This window comes from Pezoporus flaviventris, unplaced genomic scaffold (assembly GCF_033815535.1).
Source record: "Pezoporus flaviventris isolate CSIRO_AGI_PZ_B2104156 unplaced genomic scaffold, CSIRO_AGI_Pfla_v1 ptg000007l, whole genome shotgun sequence".
NCBI lineage: Eukaryota > Metazoa > Chordata > Aves > Psittaciformes > Psittacidae > Pezoporus > Pezoporus flaviventris.
Genome location: NW_026892555.1, coordinates 84,581,372 through 84,596,606, shown reverse-complemented (window position 1 = coordinate 84,596,606; position 15,235 = coordinate 84,581,372). Strand labels below are relative to the sequence as shown.

Below are 15,235 nucleotides of genomic sequence, written 5' to 3'. Positions count from 1 at the left end.
CAATTAAAATGAGAAATATTTTTTACACTTTTTCTTCCTGCTGTCTGAGACTTAACTTACAGGCAATAATGCAAAAGTTTTTTCCACATAAATGCGGTTGGCAGTTTTCAGTGAGTAAGTGCTTCTGGGTTTGTTGATGGCAGTCAGGAGCTCTTTGAAGCCAGAGTGGGTATCTTCAGCTTGCTTGTGCTCAGGATCCTTGGAAAGAGAAACCATATGTTCAGAAATTGCATTTTCTCATGAAGTTTTTAAAGCACACTAAGTGATGTATGTGGGACAGCGATTTGCATTTCGTTCTCTTCCTTTTTATTTTTCTAAGTTTACCATCACTGCTATTTGCATATTCTTTGTGGCTGGATTAACTGATTTGTCATATAGCAAACCTTTCAGACTATCCCAATGACTTGCCTTTCATGCTTCTCAGAATCTGAGTGAAAGGAACTGAACCTGAATCCATTGTGAAGTATGTTGGGGTTTGTAATTTAAAGAGAGCGGCAGTCAAGAAATACAAGACTTCTAAAGCTGTGTTTGGATATTTTGATTCTCAGGTTTCTTTATCTTTGGATTTCAGTTCTGATAGGTACCATTTTTCTTCTCTTTGGTCTCCCCCGAGAAGGTCTGGCCACAGAAGAAGAGCCTTCAGATCTTGCTGCTTGAGTGAAATGAAGAACCTGCAAGCAGAGTTTCCGAAGGTGAGAAACAGGCAGAAGGAACCGGTGTGATTTAAAGCCAAATGGGGATCAAATGGTTGTCTTCTTTTGCTCCCTATGATAACTCATTGCACTACCTGGTGCTTAGGTGACTAATCAAAGGGATGGTGAAGCTTTAGTACACATAAATCCCACAGAGTAAGAATGGGTTGCACAGTCCCCCTCCCGCAGCACTGACACAGTGCTTCCATCTGCATGCTGCAAGGCTGAACTCCCTTCCACAGCTGTTGCTCTCAGCAATAGCAGTGTGTTTGTGCAAACCCAAAATGGTTCTGCTCAAGATAATGGTACTAAGGCATCTGAATGGGAACATGGTGACTCAGAGGAGAGTCCTGGGCAGTGCTGAACATCCCCTTTGAGCCAGCAATATGCCAGGGAGTAAGAAGGATTGGGTCAGAGAATGTGGAGATACCGAAGCCCTTCTGGTTTTCCTGCTGGATTGTCAGGCAGTTGTTTAAGAAAGCATAAATCAAGATAGAAATGTGCATCCTGGACAGGGGAGAGAGGGAGGGTGCTGGGATCTGCAACCTCTTGCCAATTAGGTGCTACTGGAACCAGCTCTTTGCTTCTCAAAGGCTGGTCTGTGACCAATCCCATCTGTGACCGATTCGTAGAATCACAGGATGAATTAGAAGGTGTAGAATAATTTAGAAGAAGTCAGGTTCAGAGAACCTCTGTGCTCAGTGTGTGATACCCACAGGACACTTTCTCTTAGTGGAGAAGTGGGGGATCTGCTATGAAATTAGTAAAATTTACCATTCATTCTCTGGTCTGCTTTGGTTCCTTGTCATTGTGGTGGCAATTTTATCTATTTAGCACTAAATTTTGCAAGCCATTGTAGGAGACCGGTGTTATGTGGGATGTATGCTTCATAGAGCAACCTACCTCTGCCATCTCTATTGCTGTATTGCCTTTTGCACCCAGGTACATCAGAGCCAGAGCGGATGATATGCTCCAGGGGGAAAAGAAAATGTTTTTGCCCTTGTTGGCCTCATTCAGCTTGTTGAAAAGATCAACTGTAAACTTGCCAACTGATGTTGAGATCAGTTCCATTGCTGCAACCTGGAAAGAGGCAAGAGGCAGAATTGTACTATTTGAACGTTTAAAATTACATACACAGTGCATATTAGTGAGAAATGTCACATGTGCAACACGATGCCTTGGCACCCACTAAAACTAATAGCCTAGTTGTATGTTTTATCTTCCACACAGATGCTGTTTTCCATCTGTTAGAAGCAGCAATTTATTTTAGGTTTTTTGTTATTCAAATAATATTTTCATATGATTTTACATATGTCCTCTTCTACAGAGCTGCCATTTTCTTTGTGTTTCTTTCTGCTTTTGGTTTTCAAAAATGTGCAAACTTGTAAGCTGCTTATTTTTCTTCCTTTTTGTGCTTAACTAATGATTTCTCAAAGTAATGTTCCAGGGGAATTTAAATGTGATTTTAGTACACAGGCTTACAGCACACCTGAGTTTCCCACTACTTCCTCTTTGATCTATGTAGAATTGAGAGCTGAAACCGGGAAAGAATTTAGGCATAATTCTTAGGCTCATGTGCTTTTCCTGCCCAGCAACCTATTCTGGTGTTTGCTTTTAGATAGAGTTTTACTCATGATGTTTACCTACCATCCCTCCCGTACGTTCCAGCAATTTTATTTTTCCCAGAAACTGGCAGATTCCTTGAGGTTATGAGTATTTCAGACTTTAAAATATCTGCTCAATAGTGCCTGCCTTATGTTTTCCAGTTAAGAGACCAGAAACATTTCATTGTTGTTATTGTTGTTGTTAATATTATTATTGAGATTTATATCTATGGAATGGAGCAACAGAAATTATGGGACAATCTCTGAAGTCTAAAGGTATTTATCAAGTGTTTGGTTGCAAATCATTGCAAACTGAAGATTTTAATTAGTAAGACAGTTACTGCCCTAAGAAAACTTCCCTTCTTGTGATTTTATGCCCCAAATTAGCATTTTTCCTTAGCCTCAGAGATCTGTATTCTCTAAGGGATGACATCTAGAAAAATATCAGTGTAGAATAATGCACTATAGCAGTGTTATATTTTAAATAACTTATACAGCCATATGAGCCACAGATTGATTTTTAAAAGTATCAGAAAAGTTACTTAAATTGGTTTAAATATTTACCTCTGATCCTGTGAGAGAGAAGACTTTTGTCTTGTCCTCAGTCAGGTTCTGCGTTTATGTGTTAAGCAAGGAATGCATTTAGAAATATAGTAGTCCTTGCACCTCCCTTTCCTTCTCCCCTCCATCCAGGTGGTTTCTGCCTACGCAAAGTTCCTTTTTACCACATCCCCAAAAGACCTTACGTAACTTTGTCCTCTTTGTTGACCTTGTCACTTTTCATGTTTAGGTGTTTCAAAAGGACAATGGATTTACGATCTCAGCTCTGTTGTTACACCACGATGGTCTACTGACAGGATAGCAGAACAGTTCAATTGTTCCAATGGTCTTCTGGTGTTGTGGACATAACTGAAGGTAGCTGGTCTGTTGTTTAAAATAAAAGACTAGTGAAAATGTTGCACAACTAGAATGCTTGGGTTTTATTTCTGAATATAAGCAGGTACTGTAGGCCTGATTCTCCTCTGCAGCTTTGTGCAGCTGTGACTCCTGGGTTTCAGATGTGGTACGTCAGCATAAAATGTCAAGCTTAATGATTGGTTTAGACACAGAGAGTGCAAATTCAGACTGGAGATCATTAAGAACATAGACAGAGGCAAGGCCATGAAGGACCATTCGGGTAAGGGATGGACACCCCACTATTTATGTGGTGAAGAAATCTCATTGCAGCTGTGGTTGGGAATCATTTGAGAGAAATGCTACAAAGCACCGAGTTAGTGCACAGTACTTGCAGGTAGTGAAGGAGGGCAAGGACTAAAACAACCCCACTAGGAGGGCTTGAGCAAGGATGGAGTGAAAAAATACAATGAGGGCAAACATAGCACAGTAGTTGTTACTCTGCGGTCCCAGAAAAGAGACAGGGCGCTGTTTGGTGGTGGAAGAAGGAGAAGGTGATGGCAACAACTGTAAGACCCTGGATGACAGGGGAAGGGTTATGGAGGAAGGGAAGGAAACTGTACAGTGTGCTAAGCATTTTGCTGCAAGCCTGATTACAGGAACAGGGTGGGCCAAGTCTTGTAAAAAGTGGCAGAAATCAGTGTTGTGCAAGGCAGTGAAGAAATGACAGAAATTAAACAAATGTTTAATATGATGAGTAAGTCCTCAAGAAGTCAGGATAGGAGAAAGGTCAGCTGAATGGTTAGGTAGTGGGAAAGCCCAAGCCCCGAAGTGAGAGGCTCCAAGTCCCTAAAATGTATGCTGAGGATAAGCAAGCTAGCTCTCTTTGCTAGTCAAGGTGCAAGAATGCCAGGCAGGATGAAAAAGGGAGGTGGCAAGGCAGAATGGCTGTTGACAAGATAGAGAAAATCACACATGTTAATTGAAAGGGACATCCACAGGCCAACTTCCTGCTTGGAGCCTTTCTGGGCAACCTTCTCTAGTGCTGTGCTGCTCACTTGAGGAAAAAGTTGTTTCCTAACGTGCAGCTCACCCTTCAAGTGTTGTGGTCATTGCCACTTAGTAATGATCTAGCACTGCCAAGAGGACATTAACTGGCATCTTTGCAACTAGGCTTAAAATAGTTGAAAGAGAGAAAAAAGTTGACTCATACTTCCACTGTTTATTATAGCCTATGATTTGGTTTGGGTGCACATTGTCATGGTTATGTTCCTCCTTGGCCTCCCAGCTGTGGCTTTCCTGTCTTTGTTCCTGAAGCACATTAGGAAGTGCTTAAGAGGCTTGGCCATGGTAACGTGAAGCCCTTGCATTACGTGAAGCATGGCATGGCAGAATAGCATCTGAATGCAAAAGGGGACCTGTATCATGTTTCACACCCGATACAGAGGTAGTGCTATTGAGGTGGTATGGGGATAGAATTAAGCACTTGCTTCACAGCACTTCTCCTATGCCCTTTCTATTTGGGAAGCAGAGCTAGAAGGAGCCCTGGAAGCAGCTAGCCACATGAAGAAAATAAAAAGGACTCAGTGGCAGTCAGCAGTCTGCTCTCTGTCAGGAAAAGGGAGTGTCGTGGTTTAAACCCAGTCAGGCAACTAGTTCACTCACCCCCCCCCCCCCCCCTCTTTCCTTCCCCCTACTCCCAGAGGGATGGAGAGGAGAATCGAAAAGAATGCAACTCCCACAGGTTGAGATAAGAACAGTTTAGTAACTAAGGTATAACACAGATCACTACTGCTACCACCAATGATAATAATGATAAAGGAAATAACAAGGGAACAGAATACAACACCTCAGCACCAGCTGACTAGTAACTCACCCCCCAAGCCCGACCAAGCTCCGACTGATACCTCCTCCAACCCTGCAGTCCCCCAGCCCTTCCGGCTAACTCCCAGTTATCCCTGGGCATGAAGTGCTGTGGTATGGAATACCTCTTTGGTCAGTTTGGGTCAGGTGTCCTGTCTCTGCTTCCTCCCGGCCTCCCCTCCTCCTGGCAGAGCATGAGGCTCACAAAGTCCTTGGCCAAACCAAAACATCGCTATCAGTTCTGTTCCCAGGCCGAAAGTCAAAACACTGCACTGCACCAGCTACCAAGAAGGAGAAACATGACTGCTACTGCTGAACCCAAGACAGGGAGTCCTGCCATCTCAAGAAGAGATGTTTCTAGTAAGATGCTGTTGCAGTATGCAAGTCCTGTAAAAGACCCAGTCCTTTGCTCTCTGTTGTGTATTCAGAGAGTTAGGAGCACCCCCTACAAACACGTGTGACTGATTAAGACACTCTCTTAGGAGAAAGGGCTGTGATGGGAGTAAATATGTTCTGAAATGTGTTGTGGTTTAAGCCCAGTTGGTAACCCAGAACCATACAGCTGCTTGCTGACTCCCCCCCCTCCCTTCCTCCCCCCTGCTCCCAGAGGAACGGGGAGGAGGATTGAAAGAATGTAACTCCCATGGGTTGAGATAAGAACAGTCCTGTAACTAAGGTATAACACAAACCACTGCTGCTACCACCAATAATAATAATGATAAGGGAAATAACAAGGGAAGAGAATACAACTGCTCACCACCCACCAACAGATACTCAGCCCTACCTGAGCAGTGATCTAACCCTTCTGGGTAGCTGCCCCCAGTTATTATACCAGGCATGGCGTGCTGGGGTATGGAATACGCCTTTGGTTAGTTTGGGTCAGGTGTCCTGCCTCTGCTTCCTCCCAGCTTCCCGTGCCCCTCCTTACTGGCAGAGCATGAGTCTTGTCTTTGATTGGGACAAGTGTTACTTAGCAACAACTAAAAACATCGGTGTTATCAGCACTGTTCTCAGACTGAAAAGTAAAAGACACAGCACTGCACCAGCTACTAAGAAGGAGAAAAATACTTGTTATAGCTGAACCCAGGACAGCATGTAATCTTCCAGAAAGCTCTTAGGGAGTCAGTATTAAAGGCTTGGTTGTCTAATTTGATCTTGCCTCAAACTGGTGAAATAAGTGGCGAAGCAAAATGAGAGTAAAGCAGTGGGGTGCTGGGCTGGCAACAGTATTAAATGCATAAAAGGTCACAAAGGAGAAGGTTTCAATACATGTGTTTTATATTTTTCCAGTTCTACAGTGTTGTTCAATATTTTCCAATTGTTGTGGGGCAAAATTAGAAAGTACATGTGTTAGCCCCTTTGCATGCAAGAAAGAGGCACCATCAGAACACAGGATTTTGCAGGTTTATTTCACTGTCAACTGTGCCAGGCTGCAAAATGGGTATAAAACTGGCAAGAATGTGGTAAGGTAGCTGTCATGGGATGACCAGCTCAGTGAGCTGAAACTAATGGAGATGCAACAGCCTTTTGCAGGAATGATTTTTTTCCTGGTCCTTTTCTTCTTATGAACCAAAGCAAGCGTGTTTGGAATTACTGGTTTAGATCAGAACTTGGTATGTTCTGCATTGTGGTAGTTCTGGTTCAGAAAGTGCACTGTTCTGTGCACAGTTTGGTGCTTATAGTGTAGTGCTAGCATTTTGGGGTTCTTTGGCTAGGAAAATGAGCAAGAGGCATGAATTCCAGATTATTTTCCATATGTGCTCTCTTCTAAAATTGAGAGATTTGTCAACAGTACAGGAAAATTAAGAGGTGCACAGACTATGGAGGTGCTCTTCATGGTGTGCAGTTTGTTCATTGTTGCTGCAAGAGTCTGTTTAACAAATGTTGAGTTTATGGGGAAGAGAATCTTCCCAAGAAGAGGATACTTTTGGTCTTGTTGTGCTGAATAAAGAAGAGGAAAGGGTGATCTGCCACAAAAATAACAGTAGCACCAAGACTTCGTGATGCCAGTGTTGCTGAACTGGCAGCTGCTGCCTCTGTGCCTTCTTCATTGACTTCCAGATAACACTTGTGAAACACTTGTGACAAAAACAGGTCACCATTTTCTGACATTCCTGTAAAATCAGCTTGACCTTCAATGAAGGCGTCTTGTAACCCCATCCTGCTCAAAGTAGATTTGAGGCCATATTTCTCCTCTAATGTGAACCTGGGCAAATAAACTTCCATTTTCATTTTCTCCATCAGTTCAGGGCTGGTCCATGCAGACAAGTTTTCAAAAGTCAATTCTTTTTCTAGCTGCAGTTAATAAAAAGAGAATCAGACAATTAAAATGTGTTCAAACTCTTGTGCTCTAAGGGCTATTTCTTCTCTTAAATTGAGACTTTACAAGAGTGTAAGAAAAAAGGTAGGGAAAGACCAATCTGGAGATCTTTCTGGCTGAAGGAGTGTGTTGTTCTACAGCAGGTCAATGCAGTATTTTAACTGGTTTCAGTAACTGTCAGGGAATATGAAAGGGTTAAATAGTTCTAAAACAAAAATATCAGTATCAAGTAACAGTAGGCTGGTTGATTTGTAGTAGTTTTTCAGTAGTCTGGTCACATTTCTGTATTCCCTACATTTTAGAATTTACTAAAAAGTGCTTTTCATCTGTAGAACACCCACTAATGTGAATGAGAATTTAGTTAGTTACCCAAAGGCAGCATCTGTCTCCGTACAGAAGGTGGCAGTGTCCATATGTATTAGCTCTGGACACCCTGGAAAGTAAAGGAGGCTGCCCAGTTTGTGGTTCGGTGGGATTTTTTTTTGAGTGGAAACATATCTGTTTGAATGGATACAGACACTGGATCTCAGCAGGGCTGGCTAGATGTCCTCAATTTTGTTCAGCTGAAAGAGGAGACAGTCTGGTGGAGTGGGTTGTTTGTAAGACTGATCAACATTAGGAACCACAGAAGTGCCTGCTATCAAGAGTAAGAAATCCAGTCTGAGCTCCAAGATGTTCAAGTTCACAGTGCTAGACCGCATCCGGGATTTGCTTTTCCTTGAGCCTGATCAGTACCCTTCTTCCCAGAAACATGACTGCACCCTGGTCTTTTACCTTGCTCATCCATAAAGTAAATAATAACGCTCTTGATTTTTCAGATTACTTATGTTCTCAGTTGCTTTACCTTTTGTAGGCTGGTGATGTCACTTGGTAGAAGGATAAACATGCTGAGGTCATTGCTGACGTATGGAAGCTCAAGAATATCAGTCTGGACTGATTCTATGTAGGTCCAGTTAAACTTATCACTCAGGTACATCATGGGCACTGGTTTAGTTGTATGCTGCAACAGATCAAATTAAATGTTTGCCATTTGTACTCTGACTAAACAGTAAAGGACTGAGTTACAGTAGCACAGTGGAGGTTTGTTGTATTTACTGTGCAAGCTGCCAGTGTGCTGAGACATCCTTATGGCTCCAAATGGTAGGACACAGGATCTGCAGAGGACCCCTGGTCATGGAAGCTAGGCAGGCCATCTAAACTGTCTCAGGTCACACCCATTACAGGAATCTATATTCCACTCTGATTTTTTTGTATGGTTAAAAATGAAAATGTAAAGAACAAACCCATGCAGTTTTGTTTGCCTCCTTGTTTTCTCTGCCTTTGGAGAAGGGAAGCTTATTTCAAGTAAGCATCTGACAATTTTACTTGTGGCTCAGGTGCCAGTATGTGTGTGCAGTCTTTGCGCTGATGTGTGGTGTGGAAAATAAGCTGTATGCTTTAAATGAAATAATTTTAATGCTGCATGGTTTTAAAGATTGACAGAAATTCTCTCCCCCTTCTTTTTGTTTTTTCCACCTGCAGTGTAGGATATAGGACAGTATATTCCCATACCATGTTTATTTTGAAAGGCCTTTGCCTGGTGGCTTCAGCTTCAAACTTTGTTGCCCAGTTTCCTTTGAAGTAGAGTGCATTTATCAGGACTAGCCTGGTGAGTGAATCTACGGATCCAGGAGGCAGCAGATTTTGAATTTTACCTAGAGAAAGCAGGACATTTACACATTAGTGCAGTTTTACTGTTTCAGTGTGAGTGTTGGCAAAGTTTTTATGGATATAAGCCAGGGAAATTCTAAGTGTTGATATGGCATGCATCCAGTTTGAGATTATTCACAAATATGTGGTAACTGAGATAATCTTGATTTGCTAAGAAGAGCAAGCCACATTACTTCCATATTCAGATGGAGGACACTAATTTTTGTAAGGACTTGTCAGTAGATGCCTGCTTTAGGAAAATTGATCTGATTTACATTTCTAAGGTGAATCGTTTACCTGCTTTAGGCCCCTTGGATATGGAGACTTTGTTCAATGCCAAAATAGCATTTTAACTGTGAGGGGAGAGGCTGGAGCTTACCTTCAGTCTGGTGTTTGACTTTGGAATTGATCTCTCTTCTGATTTCATCTGCTGCTCCCACAAAGTCAACTGATTGTGGCTCTGCATTATAGTATTTCTTGGCTAACTGTAAATATTCCTGCAGTGCAAGAGAGAAACCTGTCTTATCTTTGTTGCCTGCCAATATGAATGCTAACAAATAGCTACAAACAAACAGGGAGAAAACATTTAAAAATTACCTAGATTACAAGCACAGCATTTTGTCAAAGGGAAAAATTATTTTTCAGTTTAAATACACAATTTATGTTCTAAACCACTCTCACCTAACTACATCTGGAAATTATTCTGAAATCAGATACACATCCGATAAAACTAAAATTTTAGTCCAGTGTCTTTGGAAAAGTCTCATAGGAAACATTTATGTTAAGGACAACAATATGACTTGCAGAAGTAATGAAAATATTTTAGATTATATGGTTTATGGTATCTAGTCACAGATAGATCGTAAAGGTTAAATGACACAGCATAATCTGAATAAATTGGCTACCTACTTTACTGAAAGGCAACGATTTTTCTCCATATAGATGGTTCACACTTTTAAGGAGATAATTTTTAGTGGGTTGGTTGATTTCAAAGTTGAGTGCTTTAAACCCAGTATGGATATTATCCGATTTGCCAATTTCTGTCTTGAAGAAAAGAAAAAAAAAAAAAGACATTATCAATCTGTTGTGTAAAATAGTTCAAAATTTCTAACTTTTTCCTTCACACAGCTCCAGGTATTTCTATTCAGGTGATCTGTTACCTGTATTGTAACGCAAGAGGTGGTCTAAACTGTACAGCTATTAAAAGAATCATTTGAAAGTATTAGAAGTTGCAGAGGTGGTACTGACACTGTAGATATCTAGATGCAAGCATTAAGAGCCTTTTACGTAGCCTTAACTATGTAAAACATTTAAGGGTTTGTAAGTGGAATTGTGAAACTAAGTATATCCAGTGAATGGGAGACAGACTGTAATTGTTAAATGATGCATGAAGATGTGGCTGTGTGACTCCTTTCATTTATGAAAGTCAAGTGTATTACATGGAAAGTTTGCCCCTAAATTTCTTAGTCTTGCTCAATGTTAATATTTTGTGATATTTTTGGTGTGTTTTTTTTTTTATGTTGCAGTAAATTCTTTATATTGAAGTAACAGGATTAAATTAATGGGGCACAGACTCCCAAATGAACTCAAGGAAGTTAAGCTGTGAATTAGTAAACCAAAAATCTGTACCTGTGCTGTATTCTTCTTGTCATTACATTAGAATCAGAGGCATTAACAGACACTTGCATTTCTAAACTGTTAAAACAGTTCCTTTGACCTCCTCACAGCACTGTTAATTCTTACAATTCGGATGCATTACTCATGAGGATCAATCCCTCTCCTGTTCATTCAGTGTAAATGGGTTGCTGACACAGCCCCTAAAATAAATCTTCCCACCACAGGGTTTGGCTGTGGGATGCAGATCCAAGTGCCCATTCATCAGGACTTGCCACTGCTGGGGCTTTGTGGGCAGACTGCAGGGAAATGGCTTACTCCCACAAAGAAGAAGGATGACAGGAAAAAGCAGGGAGAAGATTTTGACACCACCTTGGCTGAATTGTCATTGAGGAAAACCAGCTTTTACTAACTCAGAAGGATTACACTTGCTTTTCCATATTTTTCTGCTATGTTAAATTGTGTATACTTTGGTGCAAGATGCCTGCCGGTATGCCAAAGAAATATCTCAGGAATATGATTTACATTACACTAGGTCTTATTACAAACAACTGTTCAATCTTGGGAAACTCCATGTGAATTTATTTTGTTAACTATTCAACTGAAATGGAGACAATTTCTGAAACATATCAAGCACAGGTAGCCTGGAAAAGTTAATGTTCTGGTTTCTGTTGTCTTGATGCTGCAATCAAATGTGTGTAATGGCAGCTCTGTTCTTGTGATTAGCTCTCTGAGATAGGAACCATTCCTGTTCAAAAAACGTGTTGTTGCTAAATAGCTAGCTATTGAACAGTAATAATTTGAGAAAGAAATCTCTCCTCAGAGCTAAAGGAAAAAGATCAGATCTATTGACAGAGAATGGCAACATTAAATTTTAAATTTTGCAAATTTGAGGTTAGTTGTTGCAATTCTGCCTAAAAAGAGGAAGCATGTAGTAAGTATTGCATTAGGTGAAGGTATCACAGGATGCTGTACCAATTAATTGTGCACACTACATCTGAGGAAGGCAAACATATGCAAATGCAAATGTGGAAGGAAAATACAAGCAAGAGAAGATGTGACTATGCCCATAGTTTGATCACTAGACTTGATGAGATACCTTCTGGAAACAAGTGCATCGGTTTGCTAGACGCTCTTCCGTTCTGGAAAAGACTTGCATTTTTATGGTTGTGGTGACATTCTTGGCTCCTTCAGCTTTGTTAAAGTGAAGTACCTATAGTGGAAAAAGCAATAATAAATGCAACGATAGAAAATCCGTGATTGAAGTAAAACCTTCCAGTGATGTCATGGGAGTGGTGATGAAGAAAGCCAAACTCATATTTAATTCATATTCCTGACTGAATATGAAATCTTTGGTTACGTGTCAAGGTCCATGTGTACAAAATGGCTTGTGCATGCTAAGGCACACTAAGGCTGCAGGGCAAAACTTTCATGTACCTGGCCTATATAGAGGAATCTACCTGCTTTGAGTTGCAGGTAGATTCCTCTAGATAGGAACGCCCTGGGCTGACCAGTAAATACTTGGGAAGAGCCAATTATCTCCCAGGGGAGGCTACCAAAGCACAAGTTTAAATGTAGTGCTGCTTTGTGTCAGAAGGCATGAAAAACAGTGCAGGCAGTCTCATGCCTTAAATACCTTGTTCTGAGCATGTACACTTTACCCAGACTACAAAGGGGTGCATCCAGCCCTTTGAACATTTTTTTGGAAGAGCTATGCCCCCTTTTTTGTTTGTTTTCCCTTCTTCTCAGCAGAAGGTTGCTCCTTTCATGTTACCCTATCAGCCATCTTCTGTCCTATAAATCAGAAGTTAGATCTGCCTTAGCAGGTTGGACAACTTCTGCTTTAGCAGATGGCAACTCACGAGCCTCACCTCCTATGATAAGAGCTAGATAACTGTGCACTGAGCTTGTTCCCACAGCTGCCTGCTGAAGCTATGAACTTTGCACAAATACGACTTATGGGTTTGAGCAGATTACAGATTTTGCCTGTAAAATGCATACCCCAAAGCAAGGCTTGTAGTCTCACCACATTTGTTCTCTGATCTGGTGGAAGTGGATTTATGTTTAGCAAAGAGCAAAACTTACAATAGCTATAGGAGGGAGTCTTTTAGTGGGGAGTCATTTCCAAAGAGGTGAGACATGAGATGGAAATTGTCTGTGGCAGAGTAAAAGAGTCCAGGTCTCCTGCTCCCTGCTGAGTGCTCGTTATTGATCTTTGGGATAAAAATCCCTTATTTCTACTGGTGAGATTTGAAAGGAAACCATGTCATCACTGCCACTTCTTTCATTTGTAGGAGGCCTGTTTCCAGAGGCTAGAGTAAAATATTTTTTTTTGACCTGCGTTAGTAGAGAACTGATCTATTCATTGCAGTGCTGCAGTGCCCATCATGGGCGAAATGCGGGCTAGTATATATGTGTGTAGAGTTTTAATTAATTTTTCTGCTTGTGGCTTTCCTCTGTTTCATCACAATAAATTTCTTCCATAGAGAAAGTTAATCCAAGAGATAAGCTGTTCAGACAGGTACCCTTCGAAGCTCAGACTCACCTTTGCCATCTGATCTGCTGTGTTACCTTTGGCTCCCAAATAAACAGTAGCCAGGGCTGATGAAATACTCAAAGGGGAGAACAAAATATTCTTGTCACCGTCTTCTTGACACTCATGTTTGAAGAAGTCGAGAGCAAAGCTTGTGTTTGCTTTATTCAAAGCTTCCATTGTTCTGAACCTGCACAGAAAGGGAGAAAAGATGCTATTAGCAAACCACTAATTATGACTGACATATTCTGCAGTTTCTCTTTGGTTTTTTAATGTTCTTTTGTGATTTAAAGGATTTCTAGAAGTATTTATCTATATTAAGAATGAGGAGGATTAACCATTATAAAGTCAGACAAGGTTTAACATGTCCTGTTTCACTGATGACACTCATAGCTATCATTTAGGTTAGGGGAAAATCAGCCTCCAACCTTGTTTTGTATTTGTTCACCAGGACAGTTATTGCACTGTTCTTTACAGCATCTTGGAGCCGCAGTTGGTAATGTTATTAACCACTGCCTGGGCTAGTAGATACTGAGAGACTGTATTTTATGACAATTTTTATGCTTCAGTTTCTGCAAGAGCCTTTTGATGCTCATAACTGTAGTGAACTCCGTTTCCTTTAGGATATTCCTTAGGACAAAATATTCCTGCCAATGCTTGGGCAGGCATTGCCCTGACTTTTGCATGATAAGCATTCCCATTTTGACTTTCAAAAATGTCCTGAAACTCTGTCTTACAGTGCTATCCCAGATCCTAGCTTCCCAGTTCTTCTGCAGGACAGAGTTTCAATATTCAGTAGACCACAAATGTTGCTGTTTGTCATTTGCATTGCAGGTTTAGCTGAGAGCACTAGGCCGGGACTAGATGACCTTAGATTAAAGACAGTTTGTGTCCTGGGTAACTTGCAAACTAAGAGCTGACCTGATGTTCATAAGAACTACAGAGGACAAGAACAAATTAGCCGACTTAAGCAAACACAGTGGTTCTTACTTTGCTATGATAGATATGCTAGCCAGTGAGGCTCTAGAAATCATAGAACTCTGTACAATAAATTGCTCTTCCTGTGTAAGACTTCCACCTTCTAGACAATGCCTGTGCAAGTAAATCACTTTCCCAAGCATTTTCAATTTCCAATTCACATCTCTGCTTCCTTTCTTTTCTCTGCATTTGTCAGCAAAGCAACACCATCTAAGAGTATATGAAATAAATAATCTCCAGAAATCATTACAGTACCTTATTTTGTTCAGGGAAGAATGCTGCTCTTCTGGTTGTCTCCAAGGTTTCTTCAGTTCACATGAAGGGTAGGGAAAATTTATAGTGGACAGTTCTTATGACTCATGACTGTATGCCCTGTAAGCCACATCCCACATTCAGAAGAACTGAATCATCTCAGAGTAGGATGTGAAGTGGTGGTGAGAATGATACCATACAAGAAACTTACAAAACTGACTGCACAAGTATTTCTATAAACATCTTTCTGGCAACAGGCTAGTAACAACTTGAACCCACACTACTTTAAACAACTTTTTTTTTTTGGTGGTTTGGAGGGTTTTAAATTTGCTGACATACTTGTTTTATGATTCATCTAGCTGAAATTAGACACATTAACTGAACAGACAGAGAGAAGACAGTGACTTCTTATATTTGAGTTTTTCTATTGTCTGTTTCGTATTGAGAAGGTATTTGTCACTTCTGGTGGGTTTCTATTTTAGAAAAATGAATTTTGTTAATCTCAGAGGATTCTAAGAGTGTACAACCAGGAAAATGTTGTCACTGTGGGATAGTGAAGGTTGAGAAACAGGCACGGGACCTTTGCTTTTCTTAATCACTGGTGACCAGAACCTGGTGTGGGTCTTAGGTTTGACTTCATTTCTCTTCTGCTTCTGTTTCCCCACCCTAATCTGAAAGCTGCTGTTTGACCAGTGTAGCACCTCAGAGAGCTATTCCTTATTTTCCGTTCAATAAATGGAAGTTCTGTCAAATTATTTTTTTTTCCTTGTCCTGGCTGGCTACTAAAACACCTCCT

General features: G+C 40.9%; 2 protein-coding genes across 2 annotated transcripts in view; both read right to left on the bottom strand.

Moving 5' to 3' along the window:
- LOC133267209 (heterochromatin-associated protein MENT-like) overlaps positions 1-15,235 on the bottom strand; it is a 29,358-nt gene that overhangs the window by 5,237 nt on the left and 8,886 nt on the right. Inside the window, exons 2-5 of the mRNA XM_061449327.1 lie at positions 2,861-2,876; positions 1,596-1,772; positions 585-671; positions 61-198 (exon numbers count right to left, since the gene is read on the bottom strand). Coding sequence (XP_061305311.1) covers positions 61-198; positions 585-671; positions 1,596-1,763 — 393 coding nt within the window. The 5' untranslated portion in view covers positions 1,764-1,772; positions 2,861-2,876. The remainder of the gene's footprint in view (positions 1-60; positions 199-584; positions 672-1,595; positions 1,773-2,860; positions 2,877-15,235) is intronic.
- Positions 6,369-14,619, bottom strand: LOC133267208 (serpin B10-like). The gene is made up of 8 exons (XM_061449326.1): positions 14,443-14,619; positions 13,222-13,399; positions 11,776-11,889; positions 9,972-10,106; positions 9,442-9,559; positions 8,925-9,067; positions 8,218-8,373; positions 6,369-7,348 (listed from the first exon to the last, which is right to left on the bottom strand). Exons 2-8 carry the CDS (start codon positions 13,387-13,389, stop codon positions 6,944-6,946), a joined length of 1,239 nt encoding a protein of 412 aa, XP_061305310.1. The 5' UTR covers positions 13,390-13,399; positions 14,443-14,619; the 3' UTR covers positions 6,369-6,943.

Excerpts from the sequence above, each read along its gene's own strand:
- LOC133267208 (XM_061449326.1), bottom strand. The coding sequence starts at position 13,389 with ATGGAAGCTTTGAATAAAGCAAACACAAGCTTTGCTCTCGACTTCTTC. Across the intron at positions 11,890-13,221 it reads CAGCAGATCAGATGGCAAAG|GTACTTCACTTTAACAAAGC; the intron begins GTGAGTCTGAGC and ends TTTCCACTATAG. Across the intron at positions 10,107-11,775 it reads GATGCACTTGTTTCCAGAAG|ACAGAAATTGGCAAATCGGA; the intron begins GTATCTCATCAA and ends CTTTTCTTCAAG.